Source organism: Neolamprologus multifasciatus, chromosome 10 (assembly GCF_963576455.1).
Source record: "Neolamprologus multifasciatus chromosome 10, fNeoMul1.2, whole genome shotgun sequence".
NCBI classification, from domain to species: domain Eukaryota; kingdom Metazoa; phylum Chordata; class Actinopteri; order Cichliformes; family Cichlidae; genus Neolamprologus; species Neolamprologus multifasciatus.
This window is the reverse complement of record NC_140448.1, coordinates 1,312,185-1,331,432: the sequence shown is the minus strand read 5'-3', so window position 1 is coordinate 1,331,432 and position 19,248 is coordinate 1,312,185. Positions and strand designations below refer to the sequence as shown.

The following is a 19,248-nucleotide window of genomic DNA, read 5'->3' as shown; positions in this document are numbered from 1 at the left end:
TGCGTTGGAGAGGGCATAGTGCCGAAGAAGCAGCTCCTTAAGGGCGGCGTATTTCCCTTGGGTGGGTGGGTCCCGGAGGAGAATCAACGCATGACAGATGACTAGCGGGTCGAGAGAGGCCACCACATGGTGATATTTCATGTCGTCAGCCGAGATGCCGTGAAGGGCAAACTGAGCCTCCACGTGCACGAACCACGACGGGGGATCGTGAAGCCAAAAGTCCGGCAGCTCAAGCGGCACAGGAAACGCAGCTGCAGCAGGAGGCAGAGGGCTGGCAGCCGCTGATGCACCCAGAGCGGAGCCAGTGCCACCATCGGGCTGCGGCATGTTCGAGTCAGGGGTCACCAATGTGGAGGTAAACACAGACGACACGAGAGCTCTCGATTAACACTCCTCGTTTATTACTCATCACCACACAACTGAATGCTTTTCCCTCCAAAACACAGCAATAACACTTCCTGAGAACTGGGTGTGAGTTGAGCCCTCCAGTGGTCCACCACATCTGCATAGATACTTTTTATGCTAGCAAAGATAAATTATGCATTGTAATCAATCATGTTCACTAAGGAGACATTAATGGACCTTGGTTTTGTCAAGCTGAAAGACATTGTAAAGCTTTCAGCACCACTTATTAAACGATTTAAATGAGTGTATGTATATATTTGAGCCTTTATGGATACGTTTGGCCCTGTGTAGAATATATAAAATTTTAAATAAATTCAAACTTTTAAGTCATTAAAGAGGTGTGCTGTACAATCATTTCACCCTGGAAAAAGAGCTATTCAAAGAAATCATTAAACTTCTAACACAGCTATAGATATACTAATTAGCATAAGACATGGCTCATATTTGACCTCTTTTCTGATGAAAAATAGTAATATTTGTTCAACATGGAAGCAAACAGTGCTTTTCTTTAAATGACGGAAGGAAAACCTGTGATTGTGTTTAGAGACTGCATGTTATTGTGTCATTTCTCATGTGGATTTTATCTGAATATTCAGCTCAATTAACACAACAAAAGGTATATTCAGTTCCTCTTTCTAATCCATGTGTTGTAGTTTAATTCCATTATTCTATAAAACAGAGTCACAGAAATATATAATTCAATTAAGTAAAACTACAAATTTAAAAACCTTTTTTCTTTTTACTTATTTTTTCTGGATCATCTAAATGCATTTTATGCACAAACCCTTTGTAGTCAGGTTTCAGTGGAAGCTACAATAGCAAAGCAAGTTTTGCAACCCTACTGAGTTAAACTATGAGGAAACTATGACGTCTACATATCATTCGGCCAATATGGGTCCAGACCACGGGAAGCCTTTGCATGACCATTGTTTGCCACCATGGGGCAGCCCTTTAATTCAAGTGACCGCAGAGATCATAAGTTTGAGGGAAACATATGGGTTCCCCTAACCTGGATTCCTATAGGTTAGACTGTGAAACTCATTCATTTATAAAACAACTTATACTGACTGTTGTTGGCTTTGTGAAGTGTAACAATGTGGCTGGGTTTTTCTGATTGGGACTCAAACCTTTCTCTGCCATAACAAGAAGGAAAAAAGACAAAGCATTGACCCTTTCAGCTCAATGCACATTGATATAATAAGCTTCAGGGCTCATTATATAGTATAGAGTGGTTTCTCTCTTCCTAGCAAAATGCAAGTAATGAGGCATTTGAAATATTCTACAACATTAGGATAACTGAAATTTGAGAGTAAATCCTATAAGCTTTGCTTGTGTAATACATTTAAAAGTGTTCCCTTTTCCCCTGAGGCTGGGATTTCCATTTCTCACCTACAGAGGTAGATGGCTTTTTGGCCTGAGCTGTGGTGTTTTCATTCTTCCTGCTTTGTATAATGGTGTTTCACTGGCTTTCATTCATATCAGTCCTCTGATGTTTTACATGTTACATGTTAGAGTTAAAACTGGAGTATCCAATAATCATTAATTTAAAGTTGGTAAAAGAACCTATTTGTCATGTCTGTGCTGATGTAGATCAAAGGAAAGATTCCAGGCTTTGTGTTCTGCCTGCAGCTGTGTTCTTTTTAGCTACGATCACACTGCAGGTGAAAGCGCATCAAATCCGACTTTTTTGACCCTATGCGACCCATAGCCGATCATGGTATGACAGTTTCAAATCCGACCTAGGTCACTTTCGTATGTGGTCCTGAATCCGATACATATCTGATGTTTTAGAAAGTGACTGCTGTTTGAATGGTTGTGCCGCATTAAATCCATCTTTTACATCACTGACACAAGACAGACGTCAATTCAGTGCCTGAGAAGCGCTCAAGAAGACATTGTGAACGCTTCCTGGCCATCCCGTGTAGATGTTAATGAAACTGTTGGGAAGACAACGTTGGAGAAACGTGAACATTTTATTTGTACTGTATAATCTGCAGATTCTGACAGAAATCTGCAACTATCCTTTGAAGCACCGCTCCTCTGTAAAACAGCAATAAGGATTATTATTTGGCCATATGTAAATAACAAAATAACTTTATAACTTAAAGCAAAATTGGGAAACGTAAAGTCCAAAACAAGTCTTTATATTAAGGGCCATCAGTCAAACAATACTGTTTGGTCTGGGTCTAAACAGAGCGCGTTGTGTGTGACATCTTCTTTTGCGCATGCAGGTCGCTTTGAGGGTTCACACTAGAGCGTGTTTGCTGTCGCATTTTATTTGTAGTGTGAAAAAAATCTGATTTGATCAAAAAATCGGAATTGAGCATTAAGACCTGCAGTGTGAACGTAGCCTTTGTTTCCATATAAGAGAGCAAGAACTTTAATGTTTGTTTATTTAGCCTCATCTAGGTTTGTGCTGGAAACTTAAAAAGTGTTAATTTGCACTACAAAAACTACTCATGGCATATGCACAGCTAAAAAAAATTAAAGGAACAGTTCAGACTATAGCATCACTTAATGCTGATTTAACCTTCTGAGTTAACCTGGGATATTGATCTGGTGACTTAAGTAGCAGAGGGGGTTGTTAGTCAATTTCAGCTGTATAGGTATTAATGTCATTAACAACAGGTGCACTAGATGAATAACAATGAGACAACCCCCAAATCGGGAATGTTTTTTTTTTTTTTTACACTACTTTTAGATTTGGCTAGGGTCGGTGTCCTGCTAATACAGGTTGGGCCATTTATATGGATACACCGTAATAAAATGGGAATGGTTGGTGATATTAAAGTCCTGTTTGTGACACATTAGTATATGTGAGGGGGCAAACTCCTCAAGATGGCTGGTGACCATGGTGGCCATTTAGAAGTCGGCCATCTTGGATAAAACTTTTGTTTTTTCAATAGGAAGAGGGCCACATCAAACTTATTGGTAATGTCACAAAAAAAAAAAAATGGTGTGCTTGATTTCAACGTAATTTTATTCTTTCATGCGTTATTTACAAGTTTCTGACCACTTATAAAATGTGTTCAATGTGCTGCCCATTGTGTTAGATTGTCAATGCAACCCTCTTCTCCCACTCTTCACACACTGATAGCAACACCGTAGGAGAAATGCCAGCACAGGCATCCAGTATCCGTAGTTTCAGGTGCTGCACATCTCATATCTTCACACCATAGACAATTGCCTTCAGATGAGTTTCTCTTTGTTCATAGCCATTGACATGTGGAAGAGGTTAACACGTGAGGAGTGGATCAAAATTGTGTTGATATCTGGTGAACACAGTAACCGGGTCATTGCAGCAGATTTCAATGCAAGACACCCTACGAGACCACCCATCTCCCATGCTACAGTTAGCAAACTGCTTGCTAAGTTTCGTGAAACTGGTTCAGTGTTGGATTTGCCAAAATGTGGACGCAAGAAAACTGTCACTAATGAAGAAACATCAGTGGCTGTCCTAGCTTCATTCAGCAAGAGCCCACAGGGTAGCACTCGCCGCATGTCACTGGAGAGTGGCATTATTCGAACATCCCTTCGGCGGATATTAGCTACTCACAAATGGCACCCTTACAACCTCAGAATGGGCAAAACAAAAATTGTAACAGGACCCTCAGTTCACACAGAAGTTTTTGTTCAGTGATGAGGTAAACTTTTATGTGAATGGTGAAGTTAACCAACAAAACCACCGCTATTGGTCTGACACTAACCCACATTGGATGGATCCCTCCAAGACTGTTGGAACAACAAAAGTGATGGTTTGGTGTGGTATATGGGGTACAATGATAGTGGGTCCATTCTTCATCAATGGAAACCTCAAGGCCACTGGATATTTGAAATTGCTACATGATGATGTGTTTCCCTCTTTATGCACTAAAGCCGGCATGTTCCCTGAGTTTTTCCAGCAAGATGGTGCACCACCACATTATGGGTGCCAGGTCTGAGCATTCCTAGATGAACAGTTTCCTGGAAAGTGGATTGGTTGTAGTGGGCCAGTTGAATGGCCCCCAAGGTCTCCCGATCTGACCCCCTTAGACTTTTATCTTTGGGGTCATCTGAAGGCAATTGTCTATGGTGTGAAGATATGAGATGTGCAGCACCTGAAACTACGGATACTGGATGCCTGTGCTGGCATTTCTCCTACAGTGTTGCTATCAGTGTGTGAAGAGTGGGAGAAGAGGGTTGCATTGACAATCTAACACAATGGGCAGCACATTGAACACATTTTATAAGTGGTCAGAAACTTGTAAATAACGCATGAAAGAATAAAGTTAGGTTGAAATCAAGCACACCATTGTTTTTCTTGTGACATTACCAATAAGTTTGATGTGTCACATGGCCCTCTTCCTATTGAAAAAACAAAAATTGTATCCAAGATGTCCGACTTCTAAATGGCCACCATGGTCACCAGCCATCTTGAGGAGTTTACCCCCTCACATATACTGATGTGCCACAAACAGGACTTTAATATCACCAACCATTCCCATTTTATTACGGTGTATCCATATAAATGGCCCACCCTGTAGAATAAGGTGACACTTTGGCACTCCAAACTCTGTCATGTATCTGGATTAAATCCTTACACCCATTGTCAGACCCTACAGTGGTGCAATGGTTCCTTAGTTACTACAATGAAATTTGAGCAAAACAGACTAGCCTGTAGCATTTTTTTTTTCTCGCTTTGATTTTTGGGCTGTGTTTGAACTCAATTTTCATTAGGCTTCTTCTCATTCCTACACTGTAAAAACAATGCAAAATAAAAGTATTTTACTGTTTTATTACATTTACAGTTTTGTACAGTTCTTCTAGAACAGGGGTCTGCAACCTTTTACACCCAAAGAGCCATTTGGACTCGGTTTCCACGCAAAAGAAAACACTGGGAGCCGCAAATACTTTTTGACATCTAAAATGAAGATAAGACTGTTATTGTTTTTTACCTTTATGCTTTGTGTGAACAACTAAGGTGTGTTGCTTATGAAATCCATGAAGTGCTACAGAGAAAATTACATTTTATTTATATAATTAACACATTTTGAACTCTTAAAGAAATATAACAAAAGGAAAGACACCCAGCTGAACTAAAATGATCCATGTAGCAAACAAAAACTGTTGTCAGCCACCACCCTTATATCGCCTTTGGGCTGTTGGAGCCTTGACCTGACTTTTAAAAAATAATTGGTAAAAAAGCACTATGCTGCTGAAAAATTAAAAATAGATATTTGCAAAATTCAGCCTAAATATGTATTTTACCTGGTTAATGCGTGCGGCAGGGCGTGGTCTGCAGCACCGCTGCAGGGGAGGCGGACGCACCTGAGCCACACCCTCAATCACGCCTCGCTGCCTTTACGTCTGCGCTATCTGTACTGTTGTGTTGGTGTTGGTGTGTGTCGGGTTGTGAGGTGAAAAGCTACAGCCGGCTGTATGTGTACAGCAACCGTGTGTAAAAAGTGGTCAATAAAGAGATGCTGAAAAGCGTGTTCATGGAAACATCGTCGGGTCTGCCGTGATATGTTTACAATGGGACTTCTGCTCCTGAACCTCTGCGCACAGCGTCTGCTAATCGGGGCTGTACGAAGTCAGTTTACGCAGGACTGTAAGCTGTCATCTGTCAGGCGTGAGCGGTGTTTGTCTTTAATATAGTTCACGGTGGAGCTGCTGACATAATGTGGATCCGAAGATCCATAATTGGCCTACCTGGGGTTGAAAGTCTCGATAAATGCATGGCGTTTCGGCGGGTATACCGGCTTCCGCAAGTGTGACGCTTATTTTGAGCGATGAAAAAATAATAGAATATAATTTTATTTTTATATTTCAATATCACAATAATCTTCCAATTTAGAACTACAAGTTAAAAAGAACTAACATAAATAAAATAGACTTCAGGTAAATACTAATTTATTTTCCCAAACCACGCGGTGCCGTAGTATAAGGACTAAAGAGCCGCAGGTTGCCGACCCCTGTTCTAGAATATCATTAAATTTACATAAATAGACTGTGATTTTACATTTCAAATGTAAATTAACGTAAAATCACTGGAAATGTAATAAAACATAATTTTCTTGTTTTTTAAATGTATTTGTCTGTACATATGCAAATTTAGATTGTTAAAATACATTCACAAATGCATCATAATTTCACAAATATTTGTCTGTTATTTGAAAGATTGAACTGTTAAATTCAAATGTAATGCTATGGGAAAATATATAAAATGATTCTTATAAACTTTTTTTTACATCAAATTATTATTATTATTATTATTGTTTAGGGTGATCGTGGCTCAAGAGTTGGCAGTTTGCCTTGTAATCAGAAGGTTGCCGGTTCGAGCCCCGGCTTAGACACTCTCGGTCGTTGTGTCCTTGGGCAAGACACTTCACCTACCACCTACTGGTGATGGCCAGAGGGGAATTATTAAGTGGAATTGTAAAGCTTTGAGGGTCTCAAAAAGCACTATATGAATGCAATCTATTTTTATTTAAACCAACTGTTAACTGTATATTTCTGTACATTTAAGTATTATTATTCATATTGCCGCATTCATTGACCTTGTTTATAGGTAATTTCATTGTTTAATCACATTAAAATGTTCCTAATTTAATGTTTAAAAGCACATGAAAAAGGCAAAATCCCATGTAAAATTAGAGCAACAAACTGTATTGTCATTACTAAAAAAATACCCGTATTTTCATGAGAAAGTTATTTTCTGTTATTTTCTGGTATTATTTTGGCATCCCAGCTGCCAGAATATTACTGGTTTTTTTTAGGATTTTTTTTTTTACAGTGTAATATATAACCTAGTCCATACAAGTGTAAATATTCACCTACTGTTTTTTCAGGGTGTTTCTTTTTTGTTTTAAGCAGTATACAATGATACCAGAATGGCTTGTTTTTATCCTCTAACTGGTGTTTCAAAATTACACCAAAAGCTATGTCTTGTATGTCTGCAATCTACGTATTCATCTACTGCACACTGTAACCAAAGCATTTTATTTTTTGTTTTGTTTATGCCTATCAAGGTTTCTAGTAACCACAAAGGTGACACAAGATATCAGTAGAAAAAAATCCAGTATACAACAAATACACTAGTGACCTTCTTTGCATGTGCAGATTGGATTGACCAGTTGACAGCTCACTCTCAGTTGTTTTTATTTGTGCAGCCTTATTAGCATAAATTTGGACTGCCAACCTTCTGAACATCAGTGGTGAGCATACTGACAGTTAAATCAATTAAATGTCAACAGTCCACAAGTTTTGATAGATGAAAATAAAGAACCTGCAAGTTCAAAAGACATGTTACAGATATTAGTATATCTAGTCTAATATGAAAAGCTGCTGCTGACCTCACTGTTGCATTCAGCCAAACATTGTGTTGTTGTGACCAGGTCCACGTAAAACCAAATGAAATATCACTGGTGATGAATTCCTGGTTAAAGACATTAACGCAGTGATGCTTATACAGCGGTCCCCAAATCAACCAAATCTTTGCCAAAAGGATAGAAGTCGATCACAAAAACTGCAAAACTAATATATGTACATATATATATATATATTTGTTACGATCATTTAATATTGCAGAATTGTGGGGTGAGCTCCCTTCATCTGTATTTTAGAAGTGAAAAGAATTGTAAGTTGAGGTTGAGAGCCACACTGGACTGTTTTGACACATTACTTAATGCCTTAGGGTTGCCCGTAGCTATTGAGGCTTTGTTGAAGCCTGACACATTTTATCTGTCCACACCTTAACACTGAGGGTTTTGTCTATTTGGAATTTTGATCCAGAAATTTGTGGTTGTACTTGCTGAGCTATAATCTTCTCTTGATAACACTCAAACAGTATCGTAATATTGCATGTCATCAAATTCCCATGCTATTGATATATACCATTTTCAACCCTTTACTTGTACTTAGCATGCCCAGAGCACAGCTTCTATTACAGTCTGAAAGTATGTATTTTTAATTTTGCAGGCTTGAATTCCATGTTTTTTGCAGGCTTGAATTGCATGAAGGATCATTTGCACATTTATGAGCCGTAACACGAGCAAACAAGTTATCACTGAACCCAAACTAATTCCCAGGATAAAACCTTTGCATATATCTTTGGCAATATGCCAATGTCCATGCAAGATCTAGTTGTTTTTTAGAAATGCATAAACCTGCTTTTTTTTTTTCTGTGAGCCGTCAGCGACACCCTTTTAAGAGATAATGAGCAAATTTTTCTGGGTTTAGTTTTTGCTTCTCGGCTGAGACAAACCAGAAGTGCAAAATATCAGGGCACTGTCTAATGGTAATGAATTCATATACCTAATGGTGGTTGGGGAGAACTCTTGATTTGGCAGCATTTGGTTTAAGCATAGTCAGCATGCGGAATGATAAACATAATGAGGGAACAGTGTTTTCATGGTACACTGCTACAGTGCTGTAAAACTCCTGTATGTGTTATATAGCCATATAGTTTGTAGTATCTGCTGTACTGAGTCCCATGAAGTGGTTGCAAAAGTCATTACTGATATAACACACCTGCTGGCAGCAGACACTGAGCATTGAAGGCACATTGAAGGTCAGATCCAGAATTTATTTTCTATTTACTCCAACAAAAATATGGTTCTCCAAAATATACAACCATCAGAACACACTTCACTTATTTTGCAGACTTGTGCGAACTTATAACTTTGTTTTCTATACATTTGGTACATGCAGATTTCAGAAGTGTGGTTGAAAATTATTGTTTTTCATGGATTTTATGTTGCTGCACCATTCTTCCAACTGCTTGGGAAAAGATTCAGAATATTCTACACTATAGTCTCTACTTACACCACAGGAGGCATTACATTTTAATTCGGCACAAACCAAACAAACTGTTGTAAAAACATGACCCCAAACACACAAAACTGAAGTTAAGGATGAGAAGAGAAAGGCAGGGAAAGAAGGGATATGCAAGATAATGCTGTGTTTTGTTCCCTCTTTCCATTTTTTAAAGTGCACATTCACCACTGTTCTTTAATTTTCCTGTGACTATAAGCCATGTAGCATGAGAAACACTCTTCTCCATGTAAGGCTGATCTAATATGACTTTGACAAGACACCAAGTGCAAGCTTTGATCTGTTGGAATGGAATAGGTGGAATATTAAAGATATTAAATATTAAGTATTAAGGAATGACAAGCATACTGACAAGAAACTGTATATAGATTACGAAACATTGACAGGTGAAATGAATAACACTGATAATCTTTTCATAGTGTCCACAAAGTTGATCTGTTAGAAGGAGGATATTGGAGAAAAATAACAATTTGAGTGAGTTTGATGAGAGCCACATTTTGTTGGCTAGACAACTGGGTCAAAGCATCTCCAAAACTGCAGTGGTATCTATCAAAAGTGGTACAAGGGATAGGGTCATGAAACATTTCTGGTAAATTGTGTATTAGTGGGAAATACTGCAGGTTGAAAAAGATCTTTAACCTCACTGCTTACTGGAGATGGGAATTGAAAACTAATTGTAAGTCCTACTACTAATAATTGTAACTACTGGTTCCCAGTAGTTCAGTTCCTTGACATTGTTAGTCTCTCTGCCTATTGATTCTGCATATCAGTTCTACTTGCATTTGCTCTGGCACTACACTCAGCTGACTTTAGTTCCTGCGCCAGAGATAGAAAATAGTGGCACAGTCTACAGCATGGATAGACATAGACATTTTTATTGCACAAAAAAGGATGAGAGCCAATGTTAAAGTGCAAACTTCATCCAGGATATGAAAAAACTGAATTATTCAACATAATAATAAAATGAATAACACAACTTCGGCTCTTTGCAAGGACCTGTACTAACAGCATGCTAATACTAAACTAGCCATGAACCATAGTAACGATAAAGCTGAGTGACCACCGACCCCAGCCTAGTGGCCAGAGCCTGAACTTCAATAGGTAACAAATGAATGACCAGTCAATAGCCTCTGTTTCTACCTGTTCCTGTTTCTAAAGTAGAATCACTGTGCCGATCACTTTAAAGTCTCTTTGTGCTTGTTTTCATCTTTGCTTTGTGTTGTCAGCTTTGTGTTCACACATAAATACTAAGAGAAAGATCATATGTGTGTCCTTATTAGGATAGTGATTTGTGGTGGTGTGTGGGATTGTATCATATTCATATATTGTTAAATGATGATTGCTAGACAACATGTTTCAGGTCATGTGAAAGTAATGTAATGTGCACTATAACAAATTGCTTTGTCCTACAAGTAATTAAGTAATGTACTGCATTATTTTTAAGAAAAATGTTGTATGCAATACGTGTAACACATTACAATTTTTAGTAATAACCCCAATAATGATCACTACAATAAGTGGAAATACCTCCAACTTGCACATTTGACCACACAGCATTTAATTTGCATAAATGTAATCTGTTTAATATGCTGCTCAGCAGTGGTGGTGACTCTCAAAGTGGAGCCAGTGAGAACCCAACGAGAATCAATAAGAGAACTAGTAAGGAATCCAATTGATAGGTGATATTGATAATGGAATCTGAATCACTAAATTCCTATCAGTTCCCATCATTGCTGGTTAGCCCTTCTCATCCTGTTTATTCATGCTGGATTGTACAATAATTACACTAAGGTTGGCTAAAGTAGCATTTCAAATGTTTTCAGAAGTCTGCATGTGAATTAAAGTTAGCATAAATATTCTTTTGTGGAGAAAGACAAAATGAATAATTTGGTTAGCATCTACCACTGAGACACTGTGAACTCTTGTACTCAAGGTGGAAAACAATTTAACATGCTGCCTTTTCATAGACAGTGTAAAAGTGGGTACAGCTGTGTCACAATTAAAAGAGCTCCATATTATGTTATTAGATGTTAAAAATGCATTAACCAGGAAATACTAAAAGAGGTACAACGCCAGCACTGCTAGCCACCCATATTCAATAAAATGAACATGTGAATGAAAGTCTGTACTTGTAAGGAATTAAAGAGCTCTCAGTCAACGTGCTTGTAGTGCTGATCACAAGGTAATATATTCACACTATGCATCATGTTCCTTCATTTGGTTTCACTTCAGTGCTACTATTATTACTTTAGACTGGATCCGGGAACATAACATACAATGGGTCCCATATGAAAAGGTGCCTTTGAACTGAGAAAGCTGGTACTGTGGAAGCAGGTGTTGTGCCTTCTACCAATCAGCAGGAAAACAAACTTAGTTTTTTTCCACTTCACCGGAGCATGAGTAGCCCCCCACCCACAGCCTCTGCCTTTGTGTTTCATCACATTTCTCATCCTCGAAGGTTTGGATCATTTTCTGCTTCCTTCCCTTGAAGTTGGGTGTGCCTCTGAATTAACAACGACCCCTGACAAGACACTAAATCTGACAAAGTTAACTGTCATGGATGTCTATTGCTCTGAGATAAGATGGCAGATTAGAAAACTCAGTGACAGTGATTCTTTTTATGTTACAGTTGCATAATAATTTGCTATGACGGAAGAGTTAGCGTCTATTATAGATTTGGTGACTGTTAGCACAGGAGCTGAGGCTTTGATGTTGGCATATGTCAAAGGTTCAGAGTCATCCTAAAACAACTCTGAGTAGAGGTGCTATGTTTCCTTTATTTTCTTCACACTATCTATTCTCATCTGGAATAAATCAAATGTTTGATTTCACTTAAATATTTCTAATTGTCTTGTTTTACCTAGAAGTTTCATAAAAGCAGAAGCCACAAAGGTGCTGTATTTCAGAATGAATGAGCTCTTTAAATGCATCTGAAATCAGTACTACAAAATCCAAGGAGTTTGTTTGTTGCTGTCTTTGATTCTCTATGTGACTCCTGCATCTCACACATAACATTCAATTTTTTCAGTTTTATTCGTAGACCAAATCACAATAACAGTCGCCTCAAGGCGCTCTATATTTTAAGGTAGACCCTACAAATATACATACAGAGAAAAACCTAACAATCATATAGCCCCCTATAAGCAAGCACTTTGGCGACAGTGGGAAGGAAAAACTCCCTTTTAACAGGAACAAACCTATGGCAGAACCAGGCTCAGGGAGGGGTGGCCATCTGCCACCACCAGTTGGGGAGAGAGAAGGAAGACAGGATAAAAGACATGCTGCGGAAGAGAGCCAGAGATTAATAACAAGTTTGATTCAATGCATAGATATGAGGGGCCGTACAAGCCAAAATTCATTCTTTCACTCTCACACACATACATTCTTCTTTCACACACATATACTTTCACTCTCACATACATATACTTTCACTCTCACATACATATATTCTTCTTCCACATACATATACTTTCACTCTCACATAGTTTTATTTTAATTTTTATATTTAGATACTTTTATTCTCATGTTTACACATATTTAACACACACATTGCAATATTGTGCTCTCTTATACATGTATTTTAATGTACATATTTACAAATTTTCACTCTAACATACATGTATTTTCATTTATGCATTCCTACATTTTGCTCTCATTTACATGCATTCAATATGCATTTAATCTCACAAATAATATATGTATGTAAGAAGAGAATGCATACATGTCTGAAGAAAATATATGTATTCAAGAGAATAATGTATGTGAATGAAAGAGTATAGTGGAAACGGAAGGAGTTTAATGGAAACGGAAGGCTGGGTGTCTGTACCGCTGTGATTGGCTGAGAAGCATGCGCGGGTCACTTTCAAGTGTCTGACAGCATGGAGGGGGGAGAAGAAACTCAAGTTCTTCAGCAAGCTATCTATGGGGTTATTTTTGTGCCACTATTCTGAGCGCACGTAAAAAAATTTGAGCGCAAGAAAAAAAAGTTTGCAGGTGCAAGTGTTGCATTTTGAGGAGAAATTTATTTTGAGCGAAGAAAAGCTAAATTTTAGTGAACAAAATTCATTGCTGCGTGCAAACAATGTATTTCAGTGTTTGCTATTATCCATACACACACACAATAGCAGCCCCTCTCACTCAGTTTTTGTATTTGCGCTCACTCGCAATGTGTTGCTCGTGCTCTCAACATTTCTGCCCGTGCGCGTTCAACTCTTTGTGTACACCGTTATATTTGTGCCACAAAACCAGCCAATCACAGACTTGGATGCAAAAATATCTGATTGGCTGTTCTGGTCTCCATTCAGCTCAAAATGACGAAATGCAATATCCCAGAATCCATTTCGTCCAAAACTCAAACGAGGCAGTGGCGGAGGAACACAGAGTGGCGGAGTTTGAAATATTACTCTTTCTGGGTCACAAAATAAACTTTTAAGATATTTTCATGCGAGAATGGTGCTGTGTAAACTTCAAATAGCTGCTCGATTCATCAAGAAATCACATATTTGCATAAGTGCTCTAACGTTTTCGGAGATGCCTGTTACCCACCAGTAGGGCTGCCTCGATTAGTCAACTAGTCACGATTACGTCGACTATCAAAATCGTCAATGACTGATTTAATAGTCGACGCGTCGTTTGAAGCTTTGTAAGATCACAAAAGACGCAGGAATAAGTAGTAGGATTTAAGAGTGTAATAACGGACTGAAACAGAAGATGGCAGCACTGCATGTACAAGGATGCCAGCTGCCGTTAAACCCTGAAGAAGAAGAAGTAGCTCTGTCCCAGAATTCATAGCGCAGCCCAGCTCAGTTTCCAACAATGGCGGCAGCTAGTTAGTTTTAATATTACTCTTATTATTCTTTCTGGGTCACAAAATAAACATTTAACATATGTTCAGGCGAGAATGTAGCTGTGTAAACCTCAAATATCTGCTCAGTTTATCAAGACACCACATATTTTCAAAAGCGCTCCGACGTTTTCAGAGACGTCTGTTACCCACTAGCTCGATAGCTGGCCAGGGGCAAGGCTCACTAGAGCCGGCAAATCGTTTTCAAACCCACCGCCGTCTTTCGCTACTCAGGTTAAACATGTAATATAAGTCACTTAGATAACTTGAAAATGTTATTGTTTGGCTTTTTTTTAGTATTTTATTTGTTCCTGAGTAAATCGGTTTGGCTGAGATTAAAGTTATAGTTTTTACACAGCTGAATAAACGTCAAGCATACAACTGATTATCAGAAGTGTGAGATGCTCAAGAATATACTCCAGTGTCCTGTTATATTTTAGATAGCAAGGAGTTTATTAAACTTCACCGAAACAATCTGCAAATTTCATTAAAATTTAATAAACTATCATCTTGTCTTTATTTTTAGTTAGCACATACCTTAAACACTTAAAGCTGTAAGCTAATGATAGTTATATAAGAGCAGATGCTGCTGGTGCAATAAGTTGTACGCTTTACGTCCAATGGATGAATGATCTGATTAGTCGACTAATCGCAAAAATAATCGGTGACTAGTCGACTATCAAAATAATCGTTTGTGGCAGCCCTACCCACCAGGGGCATACCGGGCATTTGCCTGGTGGGCTGATGGTGATTTTTCATTTTTATGTTTGTTAGTTTTTGTAACAGTATAAACAATGAAAAGTGGTGGATTAGCCAATTGGTCATGATCAACTCTGGGCTGGACCAATTACAATACATCTGTATTGAGAGGAAAAGGAACGCGATTAGTCCCGGACTTCAACTAGAATGAAAAAAAGACAAAGCTGGAGTTATTCTGTCTTTGGTGCACAGCTGCCTCTTCTCCCCTCATTCTCTCTCCCTCCCTCTCCTGTTGCTACTTCAATCATGAAACCGATCAATGATCAGCTGATCGTCTCTCTTGTTTGTTTATCTCCCACTTTGCGCCAGAAACAGGCGCAAAGTGGAGTGGGAAGTAGGAATGGGAAGATGAGCATGGATGTTGTAGCTTAGCTTATTTTAGGTACCTACTTTCCAAACATCCAGAAATATCCATCTACACATTTTGCTATTGCATTTTCTGACACTGGCATTTGTCATAAATGTATGATTTATCTTCTCAAACACATCATTGCAAGTCATTCTAGCAATGCATACTATATCATTATGTACTTCTTCTTGTGCCATTAGGATACCACATTGTAGCATTTTTGTTCCTTTCCATGTGAAGGAAACCCATTTACCAGTAGAATGAAGGTTAAAATTAGAAAAAAATATTGTAGAGAAAATCATTCTCAGCACTTGTGCCTAGATGTTCAACAAAAATTAAAGGAAAGCATTAGTTTCCTCCTTTGATCGCTTCTGGATTTCATTTTCTAATTAACTACTTACTATAAAACCTTGGCTGTGCTGATATGAAGGATGATGCATCCCCAGCCACAAGCCACAACTTAGCAAGCCCGGTGGCAGGGGAGGTATGTTTTTTTCAATCACCTGCCTACTGGCATTTTCAAGCTGGAGACCCTTCACTTACTCTATTCTAATTCCTCCACTTGGGGCGGTAACTGGCCCCTGAGTTGGAATGGGCACTTCACCCTTTTCTGGATGTGGACCATGGTCTAAGACTTTGAGGCGCTGATTCTCATTTACATCGGGTCACACTTAGCTCTGAACCGCTCCAGTGCGAACTGGAGGCCACCTCCTGATGAAGCCAACAGAACTGCATCATCTTCAAAAGCAGAGATGAGAAGCTGAGAAGAAATTCTGTCCATAAAAATGAACAAAATCTGTCACAAACGAGTTCCAAAAAATCAGGAGTAGTGATGCCCTCTTGATGGTGTAAATTATCTGTGAAGCCTGTTGGGAAAACAGGACCCAAATGCAGGACTTTCAGAACAAAGACAATGAGTTTACTTTGAGTGTAAAACAATACAGTGCAAAACAGTTTCAATATCAGCAGTGACTTTCCAGCTTCCAGTGCAGTGAATTCTTTTCCAAAAGCTGTTGCCACAGCTCCCACAGCAACATTTATGAAAACACACTTGGCTCCCTCGACACGCTACACAGTTTCCTGAATATGAACAAAACACAGCTGTTAATGTCATGAGAGAAGGGAATTGAACCCAAAATGCAGACTCAATAGGCAGAACAACTCAAACACTGCTTTATTGCTGGATGTCCTAATACAAAAACAAAACTGGGAAAACATCAGAACTAAACTAATGAACATAACAACGCAGGGCAGAGGGTGACGCTGGCATAAATATACACAAGGGCAGATGAGGAAACAAACCACAGGAGGAAACAGACTGAGCATAAACTAACAAGACAGGGGAGGCACAGCTGAACATGAAACATGGGACAAGAGACTGTCAAACTGAAACGGGGAATAGTGGCACGCAGACAGACAAAACCCAGGAAACAGAGGGAGGAGAAATGGGGCCCATGACTGGAGAAACGGGCAACTAGACAAACATCAAGACAAGACTGACCCAACTAGGAGAATACTGAGGGAAAGACACAGAGATTTGATAAAAAGACATGAACTGGACCAACACCCAAGAAAACCTAAACTAGAAATACTGAATAAACTCCAGTGTGTAAGCAAACTAAACTACAAAATATAAAATACACTGAGAACATAATGAATAAACAAGACTCAAGCATCTTAAGCATCTCCGCAAAGTGTGGTTGCATTGACCTCTGCTCCTTGGAAATGTGTTGTAATATTTTTTTGCGTCCATCCAGTCGGTCTTCCTGTATCGTTAGCATTTGCTTGACAGGGCTCAAATCCACTGGGTCCTGTTAGGTAATAAATATATAATCTTAAATGCTTATATGCTGATTATATTAGTTTATATAAGAGAGGCCCAGACTTCAGTGTAAAACTAGGTTGCAAGCTGACAGGAAATTACATGTTTTTGCAGAGCGTGCTTTTGCAGCTAGAAAGTGAAACCAACTAGGCTGTTTGATCGAAACTTAAAGTGTGGTGTGACGTAGAGAGCAAGTATATAAATACCTAGGCTTCCGTTTGTGCTTCAGACCTGGGGTTGTGTGTTTTGTGTTCAGGTCTCCATATCCGGATATGTAAAATAAAGATCATTTTTAAAGTAAAAGGACCACTTTGAGCCCTGTGTCTTTCTTGGCCGTAAAGAATACTAAAGAACCGGAATTTAATAGTCCATTCTGGCTGGATCGTTCTGTCAAATCTGTCAGGAAAATAGGACCCAATGCAGGACTCCCAGAATGAAGACAGTGAATTTATTTAGAGTGTAACGTAATCTTTTCAGCAGTGACTTCCCAGCTTCCAGTACAGTGACTTCTCTTCCAAAAGCTTCTTTCTCCACAGCTTCCACAGCAATATTTACAATAACACACATGGCTCCCTCCACATGGTTCTCCTTACTTGCCAAAACACAGTTGTACGAGCTGACTGTTGCCACACAACGATCCAGTGTTGACTGAAGCACAGCCACTCTGTTAAGTAGGTCTCTAGTGATGAGCTACAAACATGTGATCATTGTCAGGTGTGGCTGGCTTCAGAGTGGAAAACTGTCAAGGCCCCATGTTCATATGAAGGCAAGAACATGTGCACACACACACGCACATAAACATGCAAAGAGGGAAGGCAGGGACAATGAGCAACAACAAACAAAAATAGAAGCATCAGGTGAGGACATGAGGACTAAAACATTACCATACCTGCAAAATAATGGCTAATAAAATGGATCACTTTATAGTCCAGTGAAATAAGCCCTATAATAGTTATTTCTAACATATTTTTCTTGGAGTGTTCAATAGTAGCTTTGCATGATTAAAAAACGTTTTTTCTTATATTCATCCTTGGTGCAACACCTCACTCCTTCTGTCATTCTATTAGTGCATTCCTGAATAACTCAGAAGTCGCAATTTTAGAGTTAGGGGACAATCGCTTTTTCACACAGGGCCAATTATGTTTCAATTTCTTTCTCCTTAATCATAAACACCTTCATCTAGAAACGTTTGTGTTTACTTATGTTATCTTTGTCTAATATTTAAATTTGCTTAATAATCACATTTAAGTGTGACAAAAATATAGGAAATCAGGAAAGGGGCAAACACTTTTTCACAACACAGTAACATTATTGCAGTAACATTAATACTATAAATGTGGCCAGGGTTGTACTCTAAGGAGCTTGGAAAGAAAAGCGTCTGGACTTTAAGTTGCTTGAAGACGTTTCAACTCTCATCCGAGAAACTTCTTCCGTTCTAGGGCAGAATGGAAGAAGCGGAAGAAGCTTCTCGGATGAGAGTTGAAACGTATTCAAGCAACTTAAAGTCCAGACGCTTTTCTTTCCAAGCTCCTTAGACTACAGTGACCTGGATCACTGAGAACCTTCACAAACCAGGTTTGTACTGTTGTATTTTTGTTTTCTTGATATGAAATTATTTATGATCAATTAAGGCACATGCCAATTCTCATCTGTCCTTTTCTTCTATGAATGTCAACCCAGCACTTTGGGCTAATGTGGTTTTAAAGTTCAAGTCAATATGAGAGAGTTAAATTACAGTGAAGGACAGTAACGTCTAACCCTTGACTTGAGGTTATCCTCTTACAGAGCATACTCAATCAATGAGCCTGCCACACACACAAATCAAATTTCCTTGGTGAAAGTTAAAATCCTGTTGTACTTCAAATTAGTCTGATGCTTGTCTAATAAGCAATGTGGCATAGATACATGATGAAGAAAATCAATCATGTATAACATCGCACCGAGCCAGAGAATTGAGAGATTTGTCAGCTAATTTCATGCTAATTGAGTCCCCATCCCTGGGGTTATTTTTAACCTCATCATGGGTCTGACCACATGCAATAGCAAGTACTTCGCTTATTTGTCATTAATTAGAGTAAAAACATCAATCACGATTCTCCTTTCTACCCTCAGTACCTGCCAGGATCACTAACATATCAAAGGACGTCACGGTGAATGAAGGCAGCAACGTCAATCTTATGTGCCTGGCAGTTGGTCGACCTGATGCCAACATAATTTGGAAGCATCATTCACCAAGGGGTAAGCCATGGTTTATTT

The 19,248-nt window shown here is 38.8% G+C and overlaps 1 protein-coding gene across 2 annotated transcripts in view; it reads left to right on the top strand.

Moving 5' to 3' along the window:
- opcml (opioid binding protein/cell adhesion molecule-like) overlaps window positions 1–19,248 on the top strand; it is a 401,362-nt gene that overhangs the window by 312,486 nt on the left and 69,628 nt on the right. For both annotated transcript variants that reach the window (XM_085173864.1, XM_085173863.1), the window contains one exon: window positions 19,105–19,230. In XM_085173864.1, coding sequence (XP_085029990.1) covers window positions 19,105–19,230 — 126 coding nt within the window. The remainder of the gene's footprint in view (window positions 1–19,104; window positions 19,231–19,248) is intronic.